At 44.4% G+C, this 24,554-nt stretch overlaps 2 protein-coding genes across 3 annotated transcripts in view; both read left to right on the plus strand.

Moving 5' to 3' along the window:
* LOC310709034 (uncharacterized protein) overlaps positions 1-24,554 on the plus strand; it is a 431,701-nt gene that overhangs the window by 254,016 nt on the left and 153,131 nt on the right. The gene's annotated exons all lie outside the window — the stretch shown is intronic.
* The window catches only part of LOC310709079 (tigger transposable element-derived protein 1-like), an 877,074-nt gene continuing 874,566 nt past the window's right edge, over positions 22,047-24,554 (plus strand). Inside the window, exon 1 of the mRNA XM_083508254.1 lies at positions 22,047-23,930. Within this exon, the coding sequence (XP_083364380.1) occupies positions 22,727-23,638 (912 nt within the window). The 5' untranslated portion in view covers positions 22,047-22,726 and the 3' untranslated portion in view covers positions 23,639-23,930. The remainder of the gene's footprint in view (positions 23,931-24,554) is intronic.

A 24,554-nucleotide genomic window follows, 5' to 3' on the forward strand; every position in this document is an offset into this window, starting at 1 on the left:
AGAGGACGAAATGTTGAGTTGCTACTGTGATAGTGACTGGGGAAATTTGCCAGATAGAAAATCTGTCACAGGACTAGTCATAATGGTCGGTGGAGCATTAATCAGCTGGCGGTCACGCAAGCAAGACGTAGTAAGTGTGTCATCAACGGAATCAGAGTACGCCGCATTGAGTGAATTGTGCAACGAGGTGATTTATTTCAAGCATTTGATGGCAGATTTAAATGTAAATTGTGGAGAACCAGTACAAGTTTACATTGATAATCAAGCTTGTATAACCTTAAGTAAAACAGGGGGTTTCAAATCGCGTTCCAAACATATCTCTGTAAAATACCAAAATGTACGTTGCTGTGTACAAGACAATATAATTACATGTACTTATGTGTCAAGTGAAGAAAATGTAGCAGATGTGTTAACTAAACCATTGGCAAAGATAAAGAACAAGCGAATGTGCAAGGGTTTAGGTTTGCTGGAAAAATAATCTCCTACATAGGTGTATTTGGAGTTAATTGTTCAGCAGAATCTGTGAGGGGGTGTTCAGTTTCTGTTAATTGGTTCTCGTGGGAAACTTGCAGATTCTAGCTTCACCAATTAACTCAAGCTGGTGTCAATTTACTCTTGGCAGAAAGCCCAGGTCTGCTTGACCTAGAAACTACTCACTCTGATTGGTTAACGAGCAGCACTCTGCTCTGTTATCTAGGGATTGCTAGCACAGTTTGGTGTGAGGTGTGTTAGGAGTTAGAAGTGCTGTGTATGGTTTTGAGAGAGAGAAAGAGAGGATTTATTTTGCTTTTATTTGTATGCAGAAACTCTGCTGGTTTTATTTTTCCTTTTAATAAATCCTGTAAATAGTTATTCTGAGTCTAGCTGACTAGTCATTACCGCCTCAACTAGCTTCTTCGCTGTGCAGGAAAACTCTGCTACGTTTGGGCTAAAGCCAATAGGGCTATGCCTGACACTCCAAAGTTCCATGATTGGAGATGCCATGAATTGAACCTGAGACCTTCTACCTGCAAAGCAGATGTTTAACCACTGAGCTATAGCCCTTCATCCATCACCTGAGAAGAACAAGTTACTTAAACCAAGGAAGCAGCCAAGAATAACCTATTGGCTTCTTGCACCACATGGTCCCAGCTTTTCTTGTAGCTGCAACATTACCCTTGACCTTCTGCAATGTAAGTTCTGAAGCACAGCAGAGAGCAAACAAGTAGCTCTATTCTCTGGCCAAGCTACCATGGCAGTGCAGAGAATACAGCCTCTAAATCCTACTGTTTGGGTTCCTAGACCTAGACTGATCCATGCAGCTTTACACAAAGAGCAGAAGCTCCTTTTTTATCATCTCTTCCCAATATGGCAAAAGATAGCACCCCTCCTCCCATGGAGTGGGAAGGGAATACCATAGCTGTCAAGTGTCCCTTATTTGAAGGGACAGTCCCTTATTCCAGCGCCATGTTCCGCTGCTGTCCCTTATTGATGGATGTCCCTTAAATGATGTCCCTTAAATTTCAAAGGAAGCAGCTCCTCTCCCTCCCTCCCTGCCGGCCAGGGAGGAGGGAGGCTCCAACTGTGTTGCTTGGCTGTGTTGCTCACCCAATAAGAAGTCTAAGAATGACTGGAGGGTGGAGCTTGCATGCCTTGTGTGCGGCTAGTTAATGCAAGCTGAGGGGGTTTTTGAATGCTGGGCGCCATTTTGTTGCACGTGCTGCTGCAAACTTTGCAGTGCAAAGCCAGGCCGGGGAGCCTTCTTAAGTTGAGGCTGCATAGGCCTTGTGCTGCATGTGATTCAGATTCTATTCAGTTGAACCTCTGGTTACAAAGTTGGTTGGACAGTGTTCTCGAAGCTACGAGCATGAGTTTGACCAGACTGCAGGAGGACAGAAAGACTGGAGTGCCTGGAACAGGTGAGGCTGCAGGTCCCTTATTTTGGCTGCTGGTCCCTTATTTTCAAGACTGCTGGTCCCTTATTTTCAAATCTGTAAGTTGACAGCTATGGGGAATACAACCTTGGAAGAACTTGGGTGTAAAAATCATAGCATGGAAGCTAAAATCACTGGAATCTTCCACCAAAATATTTGTGGAAAACTTGGCTAATGTATCCTTATGCTAACTATATACGCATATAGAGGCATTACTACTGTCCTGGCTCCTGGCAGATGAAGAGCAACCCCTAAACAGGATGCACAAAGGTGGTCTGTAATTGATTCAGCCCCACTTTCTCACAGATGCTTTGAAAGTGCCCTTAACCACAGCAGGATCTGGGGCTCTTCCCTTCCATTCTACAACTAACAAACACACCTTTCATTCACTAGACCCAGCTGTAAAAGACCTCAAGCCCTGGCATGAGTGAATGAACTCCGAAAGAAGTGGGAAGCCAGCAGATCAGCTTGTGAGTACAAATTAGTTCAGTGTTTATTATTAAATAGCATGTTGTGTAGCTGATGTCTGGGGGTCCCAGTTACTCTCTTATTCTCTTGCCACATGCCTTTTTAAACCGCACACTTTCCTTTTTAAGTGTCATCTCTAAAAACCATCAGGATGCAGCAGATGATGCCAGAAATAGTCATGCTTTTGTAAATCCAGCAAATCAAGGATTTTTAAAAAATAAAAATACTGGCTTTATTGAGTACATTACACAAGCCCTAGCAAAAACTGGCCTCTCTTCTAATAGCTCCATCATTTGTATTCCTTACCCAGCTCCAAATCCTCGTCAGCGTTGCTACAAATTCTGGTAGGAGCCTATTTATTTCCTTGCAATAATCTTAAAACTGTTTAACCCCCTCACGACTATCCCAAAAGCAATCCCTGAAAGCATTTGCATAGGAAGAGTGTATATCAGACTGACTTCTTTCAGAGATTCTTCTTACTGCTATTCCTTCATAGCCAGATTGTCATCTTGACAGTTTTCCCTTCACCATCTGCATGCCTGTCTTTCACTCCCCTTGTCCCTCTGGTCACATAATCCTCCATCCCGCCAGTGAATGATGGATGAGACAGGTTCGAGCTCAACTCCAGGCTGCCAGGAGCCTTGAAGTGAAGAAGGAAAAGCTATGAAAATGCCTCCCTCACTCAGAGCCAATGTGCACCTTACATGATAAACCCAAATGATGTGCTGGCAAACACTGCCGAGTGTGAACAGGAGAGGCCTGTCTTTAGACATAGTAGTGGAACATTCAATGCTCATGTTCTGGGGAGCTGCAATTAGGGATGGGTAGATTTGACAGTTCATGTTTGTCCCCATTCTGTATTTTTCCATGCTTACGTCCAGCTTTTCACATTTCCACATCAGTATGCGGAATTTTTGTTTTAAAGTAGCCATCATGAAAATTCAACTTTCTCCTAATATATGCACAATCTCAATATGGGTTTACGGTGTTCAAAAACTGAAATGTTCGCCCTAAACAGCCTTGTCCCAGTATACCTGAAGGAGCATCTCCACCCCCATCATTCTGCCCGGACGCTGAGGTCCAGCACCGAGGGCCTTCTGGCGGTTCCCTCGCTGCAAGAAGCAAAGTTTCAGGGAACCAGGCAGAGGGCCTTTTCGGTAGTGGTGCCCACCCTGTGGAACGCCCTCCCATCAGATGTCAAACAGATAAATAACTACCTGACATTTAGAAGACATCTGAAGGCAGCCCTGCTCAGGGAAGTTTTTATGTGTGACATTTTAATGTACGTATTTTTAATCTTTGTTGGAAGCTGCCCAGAGTGGCTGGGTAAGTCTAGCCAGATGGGCGGGGTACAAATAAATAATAATAATAATAATAATAATAATAATAATAATAATAATAATAATTATTACTACTACTACTACTACTACTACTACTACTATTACTATTACTATTACTATTACTATTACTATTACTACTATTAATTCCTGCACAACTGTACCTTCTGATCTGTTTATCCTAGTCTTTCCCCATTGTTTCTATTGGAGCCAAAGCATATATACCATCATAACATGCGGTAAAATTGCTCTCCCAAAGACCATTAACCAGCAGGTCTCCAGAATTTCACACAGAGATTTTGCCTGGTCCTATCTGGAGATGTCAGGGATTTAACCTGGGACTTTCTGAATGCTCTACAGCCCTTTTCAATACATGCTTTTTTCCTCACAGAAGACAGAGTGCAACCTGGAGGAAGAAAGAACAATTCATCCATGGGCACTTGGTGCTGAAATACAGATAACAAGGATGGGTGTCCGTTCCATGTCACTCCCTACTCCACAGGTTCAAACTCAGTTCCCCACGATCCAGCTACTGCAGAGGCAATTAGTGTTGGAACTGGGCAAAAGGTTAGTAATGCAGAGGCTGGGAAGGGCAAATGGGCAGAATAAATCAGCTCATTGCCCTCAAGGAAAGCTAAAGATCACTCTCACGCTGGATGCAGAATGTTGGCTGTCATTTACGTTGTAAATATATGGAAATGTGTGAAAATCTACTGTTTGATCTGAAAACATGCCCTTTTAACAAATGCATCCCTTGCAGAGAGAAAACAAGTAGTGCTGTTTCGGATAGCACTGTAATAACGACAACACATATACTAATAAGACGCCCACACATCCAGGCACACACATCCCCAAAATGTGCAGATGCTTTTATGACACTTACCAAGCTCTGACGCACTTGGTTTCTCTAATGTTTGAAGATTTAGAATTCACAGATTTGCAGAAGTATTACACCATGGCCAGAAATGGGAGATGGTGCCATGTTAGGAAACATCATGGGATTGGACAAGACAGATACAACCTTTGTATTTTGTAACTGGTTTAACCAGCCTCCTTGCTCAGAGGGGTGTAATGTCTAAAGTGGTTCTTTTGATTTTAAATTTAAACCATCTGTTTATGTTAAGCGTGCTGTTGATCAGGGTCAATTCATATTTTATCTATGAGTGAACCTCCAGTGAAAGAGAAAAGAAGGGTAGATTGTCACACATCTTTTCCCTTGAATGACATTTGTGACAGAGGAAGGGTGTGGCTCCTGACATGTCATGGATACAGGCTGTGATCACATTCTCAGTTTTCTGGTTGATACTTCAATTCCTTACCTAATTCACACACACACAAATCCAAAACTTAAAACATTGTGTCAGGATTCTCAGCCGCAGTCAGAGGTAACTGGCCTCACTCCAGGCATTCGGCTTGAGATCCTTGTTGACCTTCCTGTCTGCGTCTCCCGGCAGGATACAGGCAAGGTCACAAATCGGTGATCCTCCTCAAATGTGAGAAGAACACACCCTCCTCCCTCCTCCCTGCTTCCCCCAGGGAGGGGAAAGAGTCAGACAGGAGTCTATTTACATGTCTTTATTCCTGTCATTCCAGCAGTACAGAGAAACGTGTCTGCACTCTCCAGTCTCCAGCAGTAGAGTCTCAACTCCACCCCTGTACTTCCAGTACAGGTCAGATGACACTCTGAGCTAACATCCGATGCTCAGTGCTGTGAATAGACTGCCCCTTTTTCCCAATAGTACAGTCCCACACATCAACATCCTGTTTTGCATTCCAGACACCTGCAGCTGGCTTTTGCATTGCTGCTTTTTCCTGACACATTGTAGTACAGTCATACCTCGTGTTGCGTTAGGTTCATGTTGTGTCTTTTCGTCTTGCGAATGCAGCAAACCCGGATGTGTATACTTCAGGGTTTCACCACATGCGTGTGTGCAGAAGTGTTCTGCGCACTTTGCGCATGCACAGAAGTGTTCTGTGCACTTTGCACATGTGCAGAAGCACTCTATCCCACCGCACACATGCGCAGAAGCGGCGCTCTAGTTACGGACTTTTCGGGGTGCGAATGGCACCCCAGAATGGACTGAGTCTGTAACTAGAGGTACCACTGTACTGTCAAGGAGTTGTTCAAGGCAGCCCTGGTTCATCCTTGATTGCATTGGGTCCACAAGTTGGAGTGGTCCAGGCTATAAAAAAAAAGAGCAGTCCAATGGTGAGGAGAGAGAGGAAGAAGTAGGCTGCCTGCATCTCCTTCTTCCCCCACCATGTATAATCAGGGGTTTAACCCTAATTAAACATGTACAAAGCCCCTGATTTGGATTAAGGCCTGGATCCAGGTCAGATTGAGTCAGTCTCAAATTATCTTAGGTTGAATTGGGGCTGTTCTGAACAACTGGATTGGGCCCTGAATCAGGCTGCAAGGGGCATGCAGAGCCCTTGTATTTAGTATTATATGGATAGCGTCATGATGCTGTTTCATCACTAGGTGGCACTGGACTTAGTTGTATCTATACAGATACAAGTGTTTCTTGTTGATCTTATGTTCTTTGTTAAAATTATTGTCCAGATTTCTGACTGACACTCTCTCTTGAATCCTGGTGAATCCTGGAAGACCTGCTCCCTGCCTCACAGGTCCTTTTCTATATGGACTGGGAGGGCAGGGCCCTGGCTGACTCCAGCTATGAAAGCTGAGGCTGCTGAAGAGGCTGTTTCTCAGTGCGGACCCAGGTCACTGAGGCTGAGCTTCCACAGCTGCCTCCCACCATGTACCACCCTTGGCAGCAACAGCAGCAGATACAGTGGTGCCTCGCAAGACGAAAAGAATCCATTCTGTGATTCTCTTCGTCTAGCGGATTTTTCGTCTTGCGAAGCAAGCCCATTGACGGATTAGCGGATTAGCGCTATTAGGAGCTTTTAGCGGCTTTTAGCGGCTTATCGGCTTATCAGATCAGCTGATAAGCAGCTTAGCGGCTTAGAAAAAGGGGGGGAGGGAAAAAACCCCGCAGGAACTCGCAAGACATTGTCGTCTTGCGAAGCAAGCCCATAGGAGATTCATTTTGCGAAGCACCTCCAACACGGAAAACTCTTTCGTCTAGCGAGTTTTCCGTCTTGCGAGGCATTCGTCTTGCAGGGCACCACTGTATACTGTATTCTAAGCTTATGATAATATTTTATTCTCTTGCTAATTATAGTGCTTTAAATGTGCATTTTATATTTTACTTCCTTTACGTTTTCTTTTGAAAATTTTAAGAATTTTTTAAAACTTTGCTGTGTCAAATGTGCATTCTGTAGTTGACCTCCTTCGTAATGTTTTTATTTTGAAATCTTTAAGATAACAGTTTCCTGTTAATTATGTTGCTTTGAATGTATACTTTATATTTGACTTTCTTCAGTAATGTTTTATTCTAGATGGTTTTATCTGATGTTTTAATGTAGGTTGCTTTGAGTTTTTTTCTTAAAAATATATAGTGATATAGAAATGAAATGAATAATAATATAAGTAGGAGTGGTGAGTGTTAAAAACAAGCATTTCCTTTCACCATTTCAGAAACCTCCTCTGCTGGCTAATTCAGGACCATTGAAGTCAAGTGAAAAGCAAAGAAGTGAAAATCTGTCTCCCTTCAGAAGCAGCCCTGTGTCTGAATGGTGGTAATTGGTCCAAATGTCACCATTGCACAGGCCTAAGGTGACGTGATGTCTCCTGGTTCCATTGTGGGTATGAAAGCCAACACATTATTTCTAGGTAAATGAACAGCTGCATTTATCCATTCACAAAATGGCAGTTCCTCTCCTTTTACCTCCTACTGCTGCCATTTCTAGAGACCTGTAGACCAGGGCAATCAGTTGCTGTCATGGACCAGCTGGATGCAGGGGAGAGTTGAGAAGCACCAGCTGAGGAACTCCTAAGGGAACTCAAAGAGAAGAAGGCTCAGAGCCAGGGGAGTGGTGGTGGAATGATGATGGATAGTCAGAGGGAGAAGAGGAAGCAGACTGGGAGGAGGAGGTGTTGGAAGCTGAAGAGGTAACAGGGTTTAGTGAGCAGAAAGAGGGTGGCAGAGAGCAGTCCAGAATCAGAGAGAGAAGTGGAGGCTGGAGAGGAGGGGGCCAAGAGGCAGCAATGAGTCAGGCTGGTGAGGAAACAAGGCATACTCCCCCTTCTGCTGAGACCAGCTCTCCTCCCTGCTGGTCTCCCAGGATCAGAAGAGGGCAGAGCAAAAAGACAGGCAAGACGAAGGAGCCTCAGATTGCTTGGGAAGGAACCGGGGGAGGAGGAGACTTAGGGAGCCATGGGAAGGCGGGGAATCTTCAGTCCTCGCAGCTGCCTCATTGGGGCAAGAACTACAGGAACGAGTTGCTGTGCTCAATCGGCCTGGTCTCCTGAGCCGAAGCCCTGTGACTTATTGCTAACCTGCTCCTGGCACCTTCTCCTGGCAGTTGTTGTTTTTTTTTTTTAAAAAAAAATGCATTAAAAATTGCATTTCAATTCTATACATTTCCCCCTAAAATACACCTTTTTGTACGCATTATACCCAATAAATTCTCATTGCAGAACTGCAGAGATGCTCTTATTGCTTTTAGCTTACCGAGTTCATCACGTTTTGTATTTTCTTCCATTTTTATCTCATGGTACGCTGCTTTGGTATCTGATGGCTGTGAAGCAGTTTACAACTCTGCACAATAAATAAATACCTACAAAGACTGCCTCCCAAAAAACTGATAGAAGTGTGAAATCTGGTGGATAGCTGCATTCTGGCCTAGGAATTAGTCTGGAAGTTGCAAATCAGGTCAGCTCACTTGAAAGTGCGGACTGAACAAAAATTTCCAACCCTATTTCCAACAAAGGCGTCATTTCTTTTCAGGCTGGTGCTACTAGTAGCTGAGCAAAGTGCAAAGGATTCACAGCCGAAGAGCTACTCCTCTGAATAAGCTGATGATCCATCACTGGGTTTGCAAAATAAATAGCTATCTCTTTGTAATTTCCTGTATAAATGCCAGCAGCTGTGGGAATGCTGAACTTTCCTGAGCCCTTTAATCACATTTCCTTTTTAGTCACTGGCGCTGATGTGTGTAGGTGCCATGAATATATTCCCCGCTGTCAGCATGGAGACAGAGCAGAAAGACCCCTTGTTTGTTTGTCCAGATATTCATATACATCTGAGCCAATGTATGATCTAATGACGGATCTTCGGTTGAGGGGGCCGGAGGTGGATCACCCCCAACGGCATCTACACTACTCTTTCTTTCCGAGAAGGAGAGGTGTCAAGAAGCTGTGTTGGGTTTGGTGGGTCACAGTTGCGCAGGCAGTGCTACCATCAAGCTTTAAGCATCCCTGGATATTGTCCCAGTGCAGTAATTGTAGAGAGCCTTTTTCAGTCCAAGGGCCACATTCTCTTTGGGCAACCATGGGGTACGGGGTGGGGAGCCGAGCAACAGCCAGTGTGCAGGAACATCTGCCCCCTTTTGCTGAACATGGTAGGAGCTGGGGTGCTCCTCCAAGTGTTGCTACTCACTAGGCTTTTCTCCCCCTCAGTGGTGAAAGCAGTGCACTTCTGCAACCTGAGGTGGGTGCTTCACCTTGTGTCATGGGTAAGCTGGCTCTGACGTCCTCTTCTTTTGCAAGCCAGTACTACGTAATTTCCCCTTCCTTCCTTCCTTCCTTCCTTCCTTCCTTCCTTCCTTCCTTCCTTCCTTCCTTTCTTCTGCTTCCCCTTCCTTCTCTTTTATTCCAGATCTTTTTGTCCTTCTCCTTTCCAGTGGAACTGTCCACATCTACGCCATTTAATTGTTTCCCGGGGAATATCAGCAAATTCGCACACACCAGCAAGCACACACCACCACAGCAAGTATCTATGCATTGTGTGCTGTTAATATTTGAGCTGGGTAGTTTTATTCCTATATTTTCATTGTCTGGAAAAGCTGTAATTTGAAAACACACATATGATCCTTTGTGGGCGTGGTCCCATGAATGCCTACTCATATACAAAAAAGAAGGTGGTTCAAGATATCAAAATATTTCCTTCTATAGCTATTCCTATGTTATATAATTGTGTGTTTGTTTTTCACTTGAGTATGAATTTCTCCATCGGGAATAACATTAGAATGAGGATGGTATATATAAGCAGCCTGCTGCTCTGTGATCAGCTTTGAGCAAACAAGGGGGGGGGGGAGAAAAGATGTTAGCATAATGTGTGTCTTGCCACATTTTTACAGAAAAGTGGTCTTTCATATCCGTTGGAATGAGGCAGCATAAAAACCTAAACAAAAACACATTTTCTCTCTCCTTTTGTTTCCTCTTGTTCCTTTCCTTTCTCCAGCCTCCCGACTACTGCCCATCTAGCATCTCTTTGATCGTGCTCAGCTTCAGTCATATTTCTCTATCTTGCCTCTTTTGCTATAGGGAGAGGCATCTATTCTGTTCATGCATTTTTCAGCTGCTTTATTATGATCAGTTCAGCGACAGGATCACCTTTCTTCTTCTTCTCCTCCTCCTCCTTCCACCACTCTGCCCTCGCGCCCCCCAGTTCTGGGTTCGTTAGTCACATGAGTGGCACTGGCAATTACGACAAGCCCACTCAGTATTCCGCTGGCCACTTTGCTCCTTGCCCGCTCCCACTGGTCACCCCTTCTGTGCCTGCTTTGAGTTTGCGGAGCAATCGTTACATAAAAAAACGAAGCCCTGCCTGCCAGTTCCTATTCCTGGAAAGCAAGAGTGACAGCTCAAGTGCAGCTTGGTTTGGAGGCAGAGCGGTGAAAGACGGTCCCTCTTTCCCCTTGGTGCTACAGCAGATGCGCCAGCTGTCATGTCAGGAATGTCCCAGGTCCTGAGCTGCAAGGTGCATGCTGGGATTCTACATTGCTGAGCATTTAGAAGCGCTGAAGAGGGTCGCTAGAGAACTTTGCTGAGTGAGCCCCCTCCGTTTCATTAAATCCCAAGCATTCTTGAAAATGTACCACTTTAACGTGTTCGTAAATGCAGGATCCAAATGATAAGCTTCTGCTGCTGTGCCGTACGTGCGAACACAGCCAGGTATTGTGGCTTGGTGAATGCAGTCCCAGGTCCCCGCTGTCAGTATGTTGTGGGAGGGATTCAGGAGCAAGCCATAACTTTAGCTTTGCACAGTTAAAGTGGTTTAGGGTTCTCTGTCACCCTGGTGCAACAAATTAAGGTTTGCTTGCTTGATTGTTTTGTCAAATCTTTTTTTATTAAGTTTTACATTGCAAATTTAAATTTAATCATTAAACATCAACATCATCATTTAGGATTCCCTGAAACCTTCGACTCCCCTCTGCTCTTCCATGGTTACCACTATCAATCTGTCTTCAACTGCTTCTCTTATTTTCTCTATTTTTCTTAAATAATCGATTTTTACCATAATTTTTAGTACATTGCAAGCGTTACTCAATGCTTGTTTGTTTATTTTGAAATGGCTTTTTGCTGTCAGGAAAGCGATGGGAGAAAGCACTGAAAAGTGTGAGGTAAATGGATAACGGGGCAGGGAAACTGTGTGAACAACATGGAAGCAAATTAGGATGAATGTCCATTATCATATAATCTCCCCACAAACAAAGAACAGACATAGCCTTACCTCCCTATAAACTTTGTCCAAGCAGATTATGATGAATGCTCAGTTAAATAGGCTGTCTGGAGGAGTTAACAGGAAGAAGGCCATGGCTATAGGTTTATCAAACCTTTAAATGTGCGGCCAAATCTTGAATAATGAGCTCTGCTCACATTAGTGGATCATGCTGTGGTCAGGCCTATGCTAAAAAAAAAGTATATATATATATTTAATTGGAATGTATTTCTAAGCTTTAAGCTGGTTTTGCACCTCACTAGCCTTTGAATTATAAATGAATAAATAAATAACAGATTCAGGTAGGTAGCCGTGTTGGTCTCACGCAGTTGAAATAAATAAAAAACATTGTCCAGTAGCACCTTAGAGACCAACTAAGTTTGTTCTGGGTATAAGCTTTTATATCTGAAGAAGTGTGCATGCACACAAAAGCTTATACCCAGAACAAACTTAGTTGGTCTCTAAGGTGCTACTGGACAATTTCTTAATTTAAATAAATAACATTAACGCTCAGCTACTGGAGATTTACTTTTGATCAAGCACATATTTCTTGGGACAGTCATATTCACAGGTTATACCAGGGGATGGGGAGATGAGCCACCGCTATGCCGGCACAATACTTCCTGTACGCAATGCATACCGTACCCAGGAGGTGAGCACATATAGCATAGAAAATCCACAACCAATGAAGAATGATAGAACTCTGCCAATGTCTTTGGAAACACTGTCAGAAATCACCGAAGAGGAACCATGCTCCTTTTCTGAAAATCTTCCTATTACTTTGCACGCCAGAAACAGAAGATGTTGCAGAAAGCTGCTGCCTGAGTCTCCTATATCCACCACTGTCTCTTCCTCCTGCTCATTGGGATTCTCAGCTTCATGTAGTTCTCTGAATCTCACCCTTACAGTCTATTAGTCGTGTGTCCCCCCCCCCCCCGCCCCCTGGCCTAATTATGATTTATTACCTGCACTGTGCGACACAGGCAAGGAAAACAACTTCCAGGCTGACACGATGCTCTGTTTTTTCCCACCCCATATCCCTGCGTTCAGTTATTAATTCTGAGTAATTTATTTTGATGAAACCAAGAGTGACTCCCCCCGCCTTTAACCTTTGGTATAAGTCACCTCCATGAGAACACAACTGGGGGGGGGAGTATAAGTGGGACCCTGCAAGAAACTAGCAAGTGGGTCCTCACCTCCTAGGAAGCGTGTCCAGGCAGACAGTCCTGCCCTGCTCCAGAACATTATGTGCTCAAAGGTGCTCACACCACTGGCGGAGGAACAGGTGGCGGCGGGGGGAGCGCACCACCCCCAGCACCATTGGGGGGGTACCATTGTGGCCACCCTCCTGGACATGTGTCGCGCACCCCCACTGCGCTGGGCACTACGCCCCCGGGACGCACGCCACGCCCCCGGAATGCATGCCATGTCCCAGGGCATGTGCCAGCCATGCCCCCGCCTGCTCTCTGCCCCCAGTGCTGGAGCATGCAGCTTCCCCACTGGTTCACACAGACCATTTTACTCCCCCCACTCCCAGGTTATGTTCACATTAGCAGTAAGGTAATTTCCCCCACTGTGTTGCCAAGTCACTTTCTGCTGTCACTGTTCATTCCAGAGCTGGGGCAGAAATGGCTTCACCCAAAGAGTTCTTTTCCTCAGAGCCGTAGCTAGGTGATCTTGCACCCCTGGCAGAACTGTCCAGATTGCACCCCTTAGCCACAGACAAATTAACTTCCTTTCCGCCTCTCCTCCAACACCCCCCTCCTCCATCCATTCAATTCACCCTCTATTAAAAACCATTTCTTATGAGTATTTATATTTATGGACATATATTTTAGCTGATTTTGCACCCGCCCCCCATCACCTGCGCCCCTAGTGGGGGCCCACCTCACCACCCCCTACCTATGACCCTGCTTTTCCTGTGCCAAACTGCAATTCAGTTAAGCTTTTGTTTGTACATGCGCTGTCGTCTGCTGAGGGACACTGAGTCCAGTATTAGAGAGAGTAATTATTACACGATTGTGGTGTTTGCCCGTTATTTTGAAAATGTCTGTACAGGGGGAGAGAAAGAGTTAATAGATAGACCAATAGAAAAGCCAAAGGTGGAGCCTACTGGATTATAAAAGGGCTAAGCCTGAGGTTTAGTTGGTTGGTTGGTTGGTTGGGAAAAGGCAGCTGGGAAAGCAGTTGGCAGACAGATAAAAATAGAGAGACAGTTAGTGCAGTTGGTTCTTGTGTGAGGGGAGGTAAAAAAGTTAGAGACAGAATAAAATAAGACTAAGAGGGTAAAGGATAACAGCAGTTTCAAATGCATTTAAAGTTTATTTGTGTTTGCAATAAACTACATTATTCATTGTTAATTTAAGAACCTGACTGAGACTAAGTGATTTACCGGGGAGGACCTGGTTGTTGGCAGCGGATTAGTGGTGTACGGGTCAATAGTCCGTGAGACGACTGGGGGCTCCATACGAGCGCCACAACGGTCTACAGCCATGCGTCTATGTAGTCCAGTTGAGGGTGTCCCTACTGACTCGAGAGAGAAGCAGCAATTGGTCTTGCCAGTGGGGCAAGCTTGGGCCACATCCACACCAGACCTTTAAGGTATATTGCTTCCCTCTGCCACCCCCATCCTGGGAATGGTGGTTTGTTTAGGGTGCTGGGAATTGCAGCTCTCTGAGGGGCAAATTACACTTCCCAGGGGTGGATTTCAAAGTTTAAAAAGGTAAAAGACCCCTGGATGGTTAAGTCCAGTCACAGGCAACTAAGGGGTTGTGGCGCTCATCTCGCTTTCAGGCCAAGGGAGCCGGCGTTTGTCCACAGAAAGCTTTCCAGGTCATTTGGCCAGCATGACGAAACCACTTCTGGTGCAACGGGACACCGTGACGGAAACCAGAGCGCGCAGAAACGCCGTTCCACTGCAGCTGTACCTATTTATTTACTTGCACTGGCATGCTTTTGAACTGCCAGGTTGGCAGGAGCAGGGACAGTGCAACGGGACCTCACCCTGTCGCAGGGATTCGAATCGCCAACCTTCTGATCAGCAAGTCCAAGAGGCTCAGTGGATTATTATTATTATTATTTAAATATTGTTTATTAATTTTCACAATTAAACATTATTGTCACATAAGTATTATCTTAATTTATACATGTCAAAAATTTCCTTATCTTTAATTGTTTCTGAATTTAAACATTCTCCTCAATATTACAAGTGGTTTTTAAAAAACCTGCTACTGTATTAAGTTCCTTACAATGCTTTTGTAAATATACAATAAACATTTCCCATTCTTCTTTATACAGTGGTACCTCGGGTTACAGACGCTTCAGGTTACAGACTCCGCTAACCCAGAAATAGTACCTCAGTTTATGAACTTTGCTTCAGGGTGAGAACAGAAATCGCGCAGCAGCGGCATAGCAGGCCCCATTAGCTAAAGTGGTACCTCAGGTTAAGAACAGTTTCAGGTTTAGAACAGACCTCCAGAACGAATTAAGTTCTTAACCCGAGGACCACTGTATTTGTTGTCATCTTGATTTCTACGTCTTCCAGTTAATTTGGCTATTTCGGCATATCCCATTAATTTAAGTTGCCAATCTTCTTTAGTAGGGACTTGTTCTTCTTTCCAGTGTTGGGCTAACAATATCTGAGCTGCCGTTGTTGCATACATAAACAAGTTCTTGTATGTTTTTCTTTCTTTTTCTTTTTAGAATATCTATTGAACATATTTCACAGATTTATACATCAATATACTATATTACAATTGATATCCCATCCCATACACAAATAAAAATACAAGAAATTTAAAAAGTTATTGTATTCTTTCAGTATATCCATGTGGATTAGACCATAGCACCACCACAGCGCTAAGGTGATTGATCTTTCGGTGCCAGCATACCTGCTTGCCTGATGGAACAAGCTCCCCTCTACATGCAACCATACAAGCAGGGTTCATTACACTGGCAAGCGCAATCATTTAGTTTAATCCAGCCCAAGGATTCTTTGGGGGAAGCCATGTGCTTTAAATCTATGACGTGGGTGAGCCCACAGTAATTTGCAGGAGTAATTTGGTCCAAGGCTGAGATTTGAGTTTTTCCCTTGTTAATGATACGGCTGCTGAAATTTTATTTCTATAATAAGCTTAATAACTGTAGTTAATAATGCAGAGCACTGAGACTGTGAAGAGGGCTGTCTAATAAAGGGCACCTGAGTCATTGCACGCAGAGGTGGGAGCGCTGCATGGTGGGGAAACTGTGACTGAAATTTACAATGGATTTGTCAAGCGAAATAGTGCATCCCCTCATATTAAGAAAGACACTAGGCTTGAGCTCTCAAGCTTTGCCAGTGCTCGTCTTCTTTTAACCCTAAGCATAACTGAGGCTTCAGAAACAGGACTGTATTCATGGGTGGGAAATTAGTTGAATGTTGGCATTTGAATGTTTGGTGCCATGCCTGGATTGTGGTTCATCACGTTCTCAAACAACAAGTGATCCAGGTTCGGTTGTCATGAGCCGTAATTAGGACACACACCAAAGCTTTCATAAAACCTTTTTAACACATTAAAATCAGCCGAGAAGATGGTTTTGTGTAGCTTACAAATTCAATATAGTTGTGTGGGAATGGTTGCATGTGAAGTTGTTGGAAGTGCAACAGCAGGGATCATTCAATTTGTAACTTAAGTGTTAATTATGTTTGTATTAAAGTCAACCAGCCAAGACCAGCTTAGCAAACAAGCAGAGTAGTATGATATTTACTGAGATAGCACGTGCCCTGACTTGCTGTATAGTTTTGAGGGAGTTTATTCTGTGTGTTTTCTTGAATGTCTCCTGCTTTGCACAAAGACTTGGAGTAAGGAAGACAACATTTCAGTTTGTTTCAACTCAAATTATACACTGTTTTTGTTCAGCTTGCCCAGTGGGCAAACTTCATTCTGATTAATGGTAGGTGGTCCCTGGGAAGAAGGGTAGAACGATGGGAGGCATAGCTGTCAAACCTGAAAACCAGGAAGACATGCTGTCGAAAGAAGAGACAGCCACAGTCAGGGATGAAGGACCTTGAAGGATACAGTGATGCGGCTGTTGTATTAGAAGGGAGAATGTCTTACTGCTGCATAAGGAGCTGAGGTCTGGAGACAGAATATCTCAGCAATTGAAGGCAGCATAAGTTTCTGACTGCGGGTGCTGCTTCTCCCTATTGTTGTGTCAAAGTGGGGAACAAAGGACCTTTCACTTTCTCCTGATTGCCACAATGCTCTCCAGCAGCTGCAGGGCAGATTTGGAAGAATTCTGGCAGATTCAGGTGCAAAGTGATGGGAATCAAGGGCTTTAAGAAGGCTGAAAAGGAGAAAAGGAGCAGCTGTATAAAAATAGACTCGAATCAACAGGTGGTCCTTAAAACCAGGAATAAGTGGGAGGCAGACGGAGGGAGAATTGGTGGTGTTACCTATGCAGCAAAAGGGACGGTTAGCAGCGTGTTACTCAATCTTATTAAAAACATCTCCCTTGTACGTTTACTGTACAGTGGTACCTCAGGTTAAGAACTTAATTCGTTCTGGAGGTCCGTTCTTAACCTGAAACTGTTCTTAACCTGAGGTACCACTTTAGCTAATGGGGCCTCCCGCTGCCGCCACGCGATTTCTGTTCTCATCCTGAAGCAAAGTTCTTAACCCGAGGTACTGTTTCTGGGTTAGCGGAGTCTGTAACCTGAAGCGCCTGTAACCTGAAGCATCTGTAACCCAAGGTATCACTGTACTCCAGATCGTCAAGACTCCTGCTTGTCTTTCCTCCACAGAGCTAAGCCAATGAAGATGTCAGGAGAGCGCTCCGAGAATCTGGTTGCTCCCAAGTCCTTGGCTGGGGGATGCTAACAGCATTGACTCTTAGGGCTTATCCACTCTGACTCTTGTCCTGCTGTTTTTCCCTGGGGGAAACCACTCTTTAGCACTCAATTAGAGGAGCACTCTTGTTTTGTTTGTTTTTAAAATATTTTATTGTAAATTTTAGACAAAAGAAAATCACCAAACATATACAATGCCTTCACCAAAAAGTAACAAACAGAACAAACACAGATAGACAAGAACACAAACATACAATAAAGAAGTCATAACTATTCTTAATTCATTTTTTCATAACTATCTGGACTTCCTCACACCTCCCTTTCCTGCATTCTCCGTAATAAAGTTATAAACAGCAATTTATTACCTTGTTTCAATTCTTATTTTCTAGTTCTCATATATTATGCCTCAGACTTTAAATATTTTTGTCGAATACTTAACTGCTTAGTTTAGACACAACATTACTTCAAGTCTCATCTTTATCATTAACTTCCACTTATTCTCATATATCTTTCAACTAAATTGCTGATGCCATGTTATTTCCTTTCGTGCACTTTCTTAACATTCATACAACTTATAATATTTTTGTAAATAGTCCTTAAACTTTTTCCAGTCCTCTTCCACTGTCTCTTCTCCCAGGTCTCAGATTCTGCCAGTCATTTCAGCCAGCTCCATGTAGTCTGTCAATTGCATCTGCCATTCTTCCAGTGTGGGCAAATCTTGTGTCTTCCAATACTTTGCGATGAGTATTCTTGCTGTTGTTGTTGCATACATAAAAAAAGTTCTGTCCTTCTTTAACACCTTCTGGCCAACAATGCCTAAAAGGAAGGCCTCCAATCAGAGGAGCACTCTTGGAAAGGAGTGGGACAAGGGGAACCATACCTAGAAAGTGTGGGTCAAGCAGAACACCCTTCGGACTAATGCTTTCTAGGCACAAGCAGATGTGCAGATGCACCCTTACTCTTCTAAACAGTGATGTCTCACCAAAGTGAAAAACTGTCTTAAAAAAACAAAAACAAAAAACCATTGGGGGGCCTCCAGACTTCCACTGTTTGGTGGGATTCAAGTGCATGCTGGAGATTTAAATGTGTGTATTTAAGGGGAATAAAGGGCTCTGTCATCCTAACACTGTACTGGCACCTTCATCACATATCCTTAGGCACCTGGCAATTTCCCCCCCTCTATAACCAGGCCTTTGGCTGATTAAACATTCTATGGCTTTTTAAATGTGTCTGTGGGAAGGGGGTTATTGGCTTGTTTTGTTTGTTTTTATTATATACGTTGTGTTACCAGTTTGTATTTCATGTTGTGAACTGCCCTGTGGTTTTCAGATGAAGGGCAGTATACAAATTTAATAAATAAACTAAAATAAATAATCGATAAACACAAGAAATCTACTTTAAACATTTTTTTCTCTTTTGGATAGCTCAGTTGGTTAGAGCATGGTGCTGGTAATGGCAAGGTTGCAGGTTTAATCCCCGTAAATGAAAGCTGTATCTTCTGGCATTGCAGCGGATTGGACTAAATGATCCTGAAGGTTCCTTCTAACTCTATGATTCTATGTCTTTTTGCAGTTAGGAAAGTGACAGAGAAATGTACCGGATGAATGAATAATTAACAGAAAGATGTATAAACATCCCACAAGCATATCAGGTTGAATTCTCAATAAAGACAGGGTGTAGGTCACATCCACACTGGACATGTAAAGCACTATTGTGACATTTTAACAGCCATAGAGAATCCTGGGAACTCTAGTTCATTAAAGGGTGCTGGAAACTTCACAATGCTCTGTGAAGTCACCCCCCCCCCCAAACAAACTACAGCCCCCAGGATTCTCCATGACTGTTAAAGAGATATAATAGTGCTTTAAATGGATAGTGTGGATGTGACCATAGTCTAACCTCCGTGTGCACTTTGTGCAAGCAAATCAGGATGGATGCTCAATAATCTGGCTGCCTGGAAGGGTCCTCATTGTATCTTATGAAAGCAGAGGCCTGCCTTACAGTACAGCATTGGACCAGAGGAACTCTGGAGTCCAGTGTGGTTTTAAAGCACTGTCTCTCAAAAGCAGAAGCAATCCTAAACTGAGATTTACCAAGCAAATTAGCATGGCATTTGAAATGCTGAGATTGGCTAGATTGATGGGTTTTATGTACTGTGTTCAGCGGCGGCACAAATGTAGAAAGCAACGCCCCGTTTATTGCCAGGATGTGAATGTGGAGAATTATTACTTCCCCATTTCTCGGTAAGAAATAATGCTTGTCTAAACCCAGAACGCCTCTTAGATGTGTTTCTCGAGGTCCTGTCATTTGTTATGAAAGCCTCATTTGCTTTTCTCTGCACATGCCCTTTGCATGCCACTAACATTTGTTGCTACTTGGGCTGCAGCTATAAAAGCCATTTCCCAGTTTGTTTAAAGTAGCCTTGCCAGAAAAATGAAAAAGGGTTGGGGGGCGGGGAGAGAATCTTCTTCTCCATCCATTTGTCTGAAGTAAGTTTGGTGATTTCATTTGCCAAGTACGTTAAAATGGGGGAAATGATATAGCTGCTAAACACTGGTTGCAACCGTATGGGTAAGATTGGTTGACTATGGATTTCTGGCTAATGCTTGTTTCTCATGACTTGGAACAAGTCTGCAGGGTTAAGGACGCAACTGGGGTAACTGGCATTCATTTGTTTTATTTGCGTTGTCAAGGCTAAATTAGAAAATGTTTCAGATGGGATCAGGGCTTTATAATAGCTCATCGATATTATCATCTTAGGACCCATTACCTTAACAATTTTCTGAGCTCCCCATGCCACCCCAATACAAGCCAATATTTAGTGGTTTTGCATAATTTGAACATGCATACAGGAAGCCAGTTGCCCAGGCTGGCCATCATATTGCTGTCTTGCATGCCCTGAGAAAATATACATTTGTTGCACTGCTAGGTTTTCCCAGTTTGATGTGGAGTGGGATGAGACTCTTCCCAGCAGGCAGAGGAAGTGGTTCAGCAAAGTAATGGTGCATTAGGTGAAATCCTGCTTACCATACATATCCAGTGCCTGCTTTGGTAGTGGCCAGTGCCAACTGGAACACCAGCAGAACATATCACTGATACCAGATGAATCAGCTGGAGGTGCATTGTGTATAATGTGAGAAGGGAACAGAGGGGTTTTGCCTTTCTTACTTTGGGCTTGTACATAGCAAAGAGGCATTCAATCAAACATACAGAATAAAACTCTCTCAGAACTAGACAGCCAATCAGATCACCCCATTCTTGGTTAGCTGACTTACTGGGGATGAAATTAACTCATGAGTTACCAACAGAATGATCCCTGTTGTTGCACTTCAAACAAGCATTATAGGCCAGTTAGAGTAATATTCCCAGTGCAAGAATCGCAAAGCTTTATGGCTAGTGACATCCCAAGAATCGAAATGCTGCCTGGAGTGTAAACATTTGGATCCCCTACCCTGAAGTAGCCGCAGCTGTGTTCATTGCTCTTATAATGAACATCTGAAAAAGGCCTTTAGGGTATATTGAAACTGTTGAATGGTTTCTTTAAATGTAAAGGTTCATCATTGTTCCACTCCATGTGTATGTCTTTAAGGAGCCAGAGCAAGGGCCAGAGCAAGATAACGAGACCCAGCTTTACAGCTGTGAAAGATAGCAGGTGCTGCTGAGTTGTATTTGATTAAGGTGTGTCAGCATTTGGGTAGAGTATATAAGGAGCAGCATCTAGCTCTCCCATTACCCTGGGGGATGGGTTGGTGGTTGGGTCATGTTTGTTTGTTAATATATTTAGTGTTAATGGAGTTTTTGTTTTTCTTATTAAAACCTTCTTTAAGTTATTTTTGAGTCCTTTCTTTTTAATGCATGATCTCCCCAGCAAGCTCTCTGCAGCGTTACTATACTGCAAAAAGCCAACAGAAACTGCAAAGTTATACTTGCTTTACAGTTGCCTTAGCTTCATCCGAAGAATCCTGGGATCTGTAGTTTGGTGAAGGTGCTTTGTCTAGCCATCTCTAGCTCCACTCAAATAACTACAGTGGTGCCCCGCAAGACGAATGCCTCGCAAGACGAAAAACTCGCTAGACGAAAGGGTTTTTCGTTTTTTGAGGTGCTTCGCAAGACGAATTTCCCTATGGGCTTGCTTCGCAAGACGGAAACGTCTTGCAAGTTTGTTTCCTTTTTTGTAAAACCATTAATACCCAGGGTGAATTGCTTGAAGAGGTGCAGTTGCAACTTGACTTCGAGGAGCAACTCATAGCACGCGGTGTGGTAGCCTTTTTCGAGGTTTTTGAAGACTTTGGTGATTTTTGAAGCTTTTCCAAAACTTCTTTTGCAGCCATTTGGTAAGTTAAACTTTTTAAACTTTTGGGGGGGGGGTTGGATTTTGGGTTGGGGTGTTTGGAATTCAAGGTGTTGGGGAGGGGTTTGCAAGAATCTGGAAGCTTGTGTGTGTTTTTTCTGCATTTTTATGATTTTCTGTGACCATTGGGCCACTCTGCTGTTTTTTTTAAAAAAATTCTGGATTTGAATTTCTGTGTGGTGGGTGGCTGGGGGAACAGTTGGGGAGGGGTTTGCAATTTCTGTGTGGTGGGTGGCTGGGGGAATAGTTGAGGTTTTTGAAGACTTTGGTGATTTTTGAAGCTTTTCCAAAACTTCTTTTGCAGCCATTCAGTAAGTTAAACTTTTAAAACTTTTTGGGGGGTTTTTGGATTTTGGGTTGGGGTGTTTGGAATTCAAGGACTTGGTTCTGGGTTTGAATTTCTGTGTGGTTGGTGGCTGGGTGCTTTTGAATTTTTTGAATGTGAAGCACTGATTTTTTTTGGGGGGGGGGGTTGCGAAGGTAGGAGCTGTGCTGCCATGGGACCCAAGAAGACTGCTGCTGCAGAGGCCGGCGAGGGGAAGAAGGTTACGCTGGAAATGAAGGAGGAGATCATCCGGAAGCATGACGGTGGAATGCGTGTGACAGACCTCGCCAGGGAGTACGAAAGGAATCCATCGGCCATCGGGACCATCCTGAAGATGAGGGAGAAGATCCTTGCGACTGATGCAGCCAAGGGAGTCACCAGGATCGTGAAGAACCGCCCAGCTGTTCTGGAGGAGGTGGAGAAGTTGCTGCTCATCTGGTTAGAAGAGAAGCAGCATGCAGGGGACACAGTGACTGAGGCCGTCATTTGTGAGAAGGCCAAGGCCTTGCATGCAGACCTTGTCCTCAGGCGAGCCAGAAGTCTTCAAGGCAAGCAGAGGCTGGTTTGACCGGTTCAAGACAAGATCTGGAATCCACAGCGTGGCCAGGCATGGAGAGGCTGCCAGTTCTGATGTTTCTGCGGCTGAAGACTTTGCAGCGGAGTTCCTGGAGGTTGTGAAGACGGAGGGCTACGTTCCACAGCAGGTCTTCAACTGCGACGAGACCGGGCTGTTTTGGAAGAGGATGCCCAAAAGGACTTTCATCACACAGGAGGCAGCCAAGTTGCCTGGCCACAAGCCCATGAAGGACCGTCTGACCCTGCTCTTCTGTGCCAACGCAAGCGGCAACCCTAGATCAAGCCCCTGCTGGTGTACCACTCGGAGAACCCACGGGCCTTCAAGAAACACAAGGTCGACAAGGAGCAGCTGAGTGTCATGTGGCGATCCAACAGTAAGGCTTGGGTCACACGTGTGCTGTTTGTGGACTGGGTCAATCTTGCTTTTGGCCCTGCGGTCAAACAGTACCTGCTGGACAACGACCTGCCGCTGAAGGCTTTGCTTCTGATGGACAATGCTCCTGCTCATCCTAAAGGCCTTGAGGAGGACTTGTTGGAGGAGTTCAGCTTCATCAGCATCATGGTCCTGCCGCCTAACACCACGCCACTGCTCCAGCCGATGGATCAGCAGGTCATCGCCAATTTCAAAAAACTCTACACCAAGGAGCTTTTCAGGCGATGCTTCGAGGTGACTGATTGCACCACCATCACCCTGCGGGAATTCTGGAAGGACCACTTCGACATCGTCACCTGCTTGAAGATGATCACCACGGCCTGGAACGGGATCAGCCAGAGAAATTTGAATTGCGCTTGGCGCAGCCTGTGGCCGGACTGTGTGGCACCAAGTGACTCTGATGCACCAGAGTCAACAGTGGTGCAGGACATTGTTGCCTTGGGGAGGACCATGGGCCTGAAGGTCACAGAGGACATCAGCGAGCTGGTGGAGGAGCATGACCACGAGCTGACCACCCAGGAGCTGGTCGAACTGCAGGCAGAGGCTGCGCAGGAGCAGGCCTCGCTGGAAGAGGAGGAAGCAACTGAGGAACGGCTGTCCTCCAAAGAACTGAGGGACATTTGCCTGAAGTGGAAGGATGTGCAAGCTTTTGCACAGCGGCACCACCCTGACAAGCACGTGGCACATGACCTTGCGAACACTTTTGATACGAGGGTCATGTCGCCTTTCAGGGAGGTGCTGAAAAGGCGGATGAAGCAGCAGACCATGGACAGGTTCTTCAGCAAGAAGCAAAGAGTGGAAGTGGAACCTTCTTTGAGTTGTCCCCCAGAGTCTTAGAAAATGTACTGTACACTTTGTTGATTTTTAAATGTTTTTCTGTCATGTTTAGAAACTTAATTTATTGTTCCTTCAATTTTTTAAATGCTCTTTACAGTATGTGTGACTTTAAAGAGCACTTAATAAACTCTTGTTGTACCAAATTTGGCTTTGTTTGGACTTTTTTTGACCATAGGAACGCATTAATTGAATTTCAATGCATTCCTATGGGATTTCGTGCTTCGCAAGACGAAAAATTCGCTAGACGAAAAAACTCGCGGAACGAATTAATTTCGTCTTGCGAGGCACCACTGTACAGTTGCCAGAGTTCTCAGGCAAGCGATACTGGTTACAAAGCCAACTGAAGTGCAGACACATTGGGTTTTTTTTGCAGGCTGTATAGCTCAGATAGATGAGCTTTTTAAAGACAGTCGTGACAGAATATTTCTGCTTTGTGAAGGCCTGTATTTCCAACAAGGCAGTAGTGCTGCTGCCTTGCTGCTGCCCTTGGTAGGATCTTGCAGAGGCTGCCACCAGCTCCACAGCAAGAGGCTTTCAGATAATTGTCTCGAGTGAGTTCAACAGAGGCCCAGTGACCTCCATGTCAGAGTTTGTCCGTTACATGCCACCACTGGCGCCATTGTGTATACAGAGTAATTGCATGTGTGGTCACAAGTAATCACGTTAATGGTCCAAAAAAATTTTTTTTAAATAAAATTGCCAGGCATGGTCCATTGACAGAATAAATAACACATATTTGCATTTCAGATGGATGGCAAAAGAACCTGATTGCTGGGGTGCAGCTCTCATCTGCATATCTGAAGTGAAGGGGGGGTGATGGGCTCTCCAGTCTGCCCTGGTGTTTTGCAGATTGCAGCACACTGCTGACATCACTGCCCTTGACATTAACATGGCTTGCGGGCTTATTTTCTGCATC

Source organism: Podarcis liolepis, assembly GCF_965112155.1.
Source record: "Podarcis liolepis genome assembly, chromosome: 6".
NCBI lineage: Eukaryota > Metazoa > Chordata > Lepidosauria > Squamata > Lacertidae > Podarcis > Podarcis liolepis.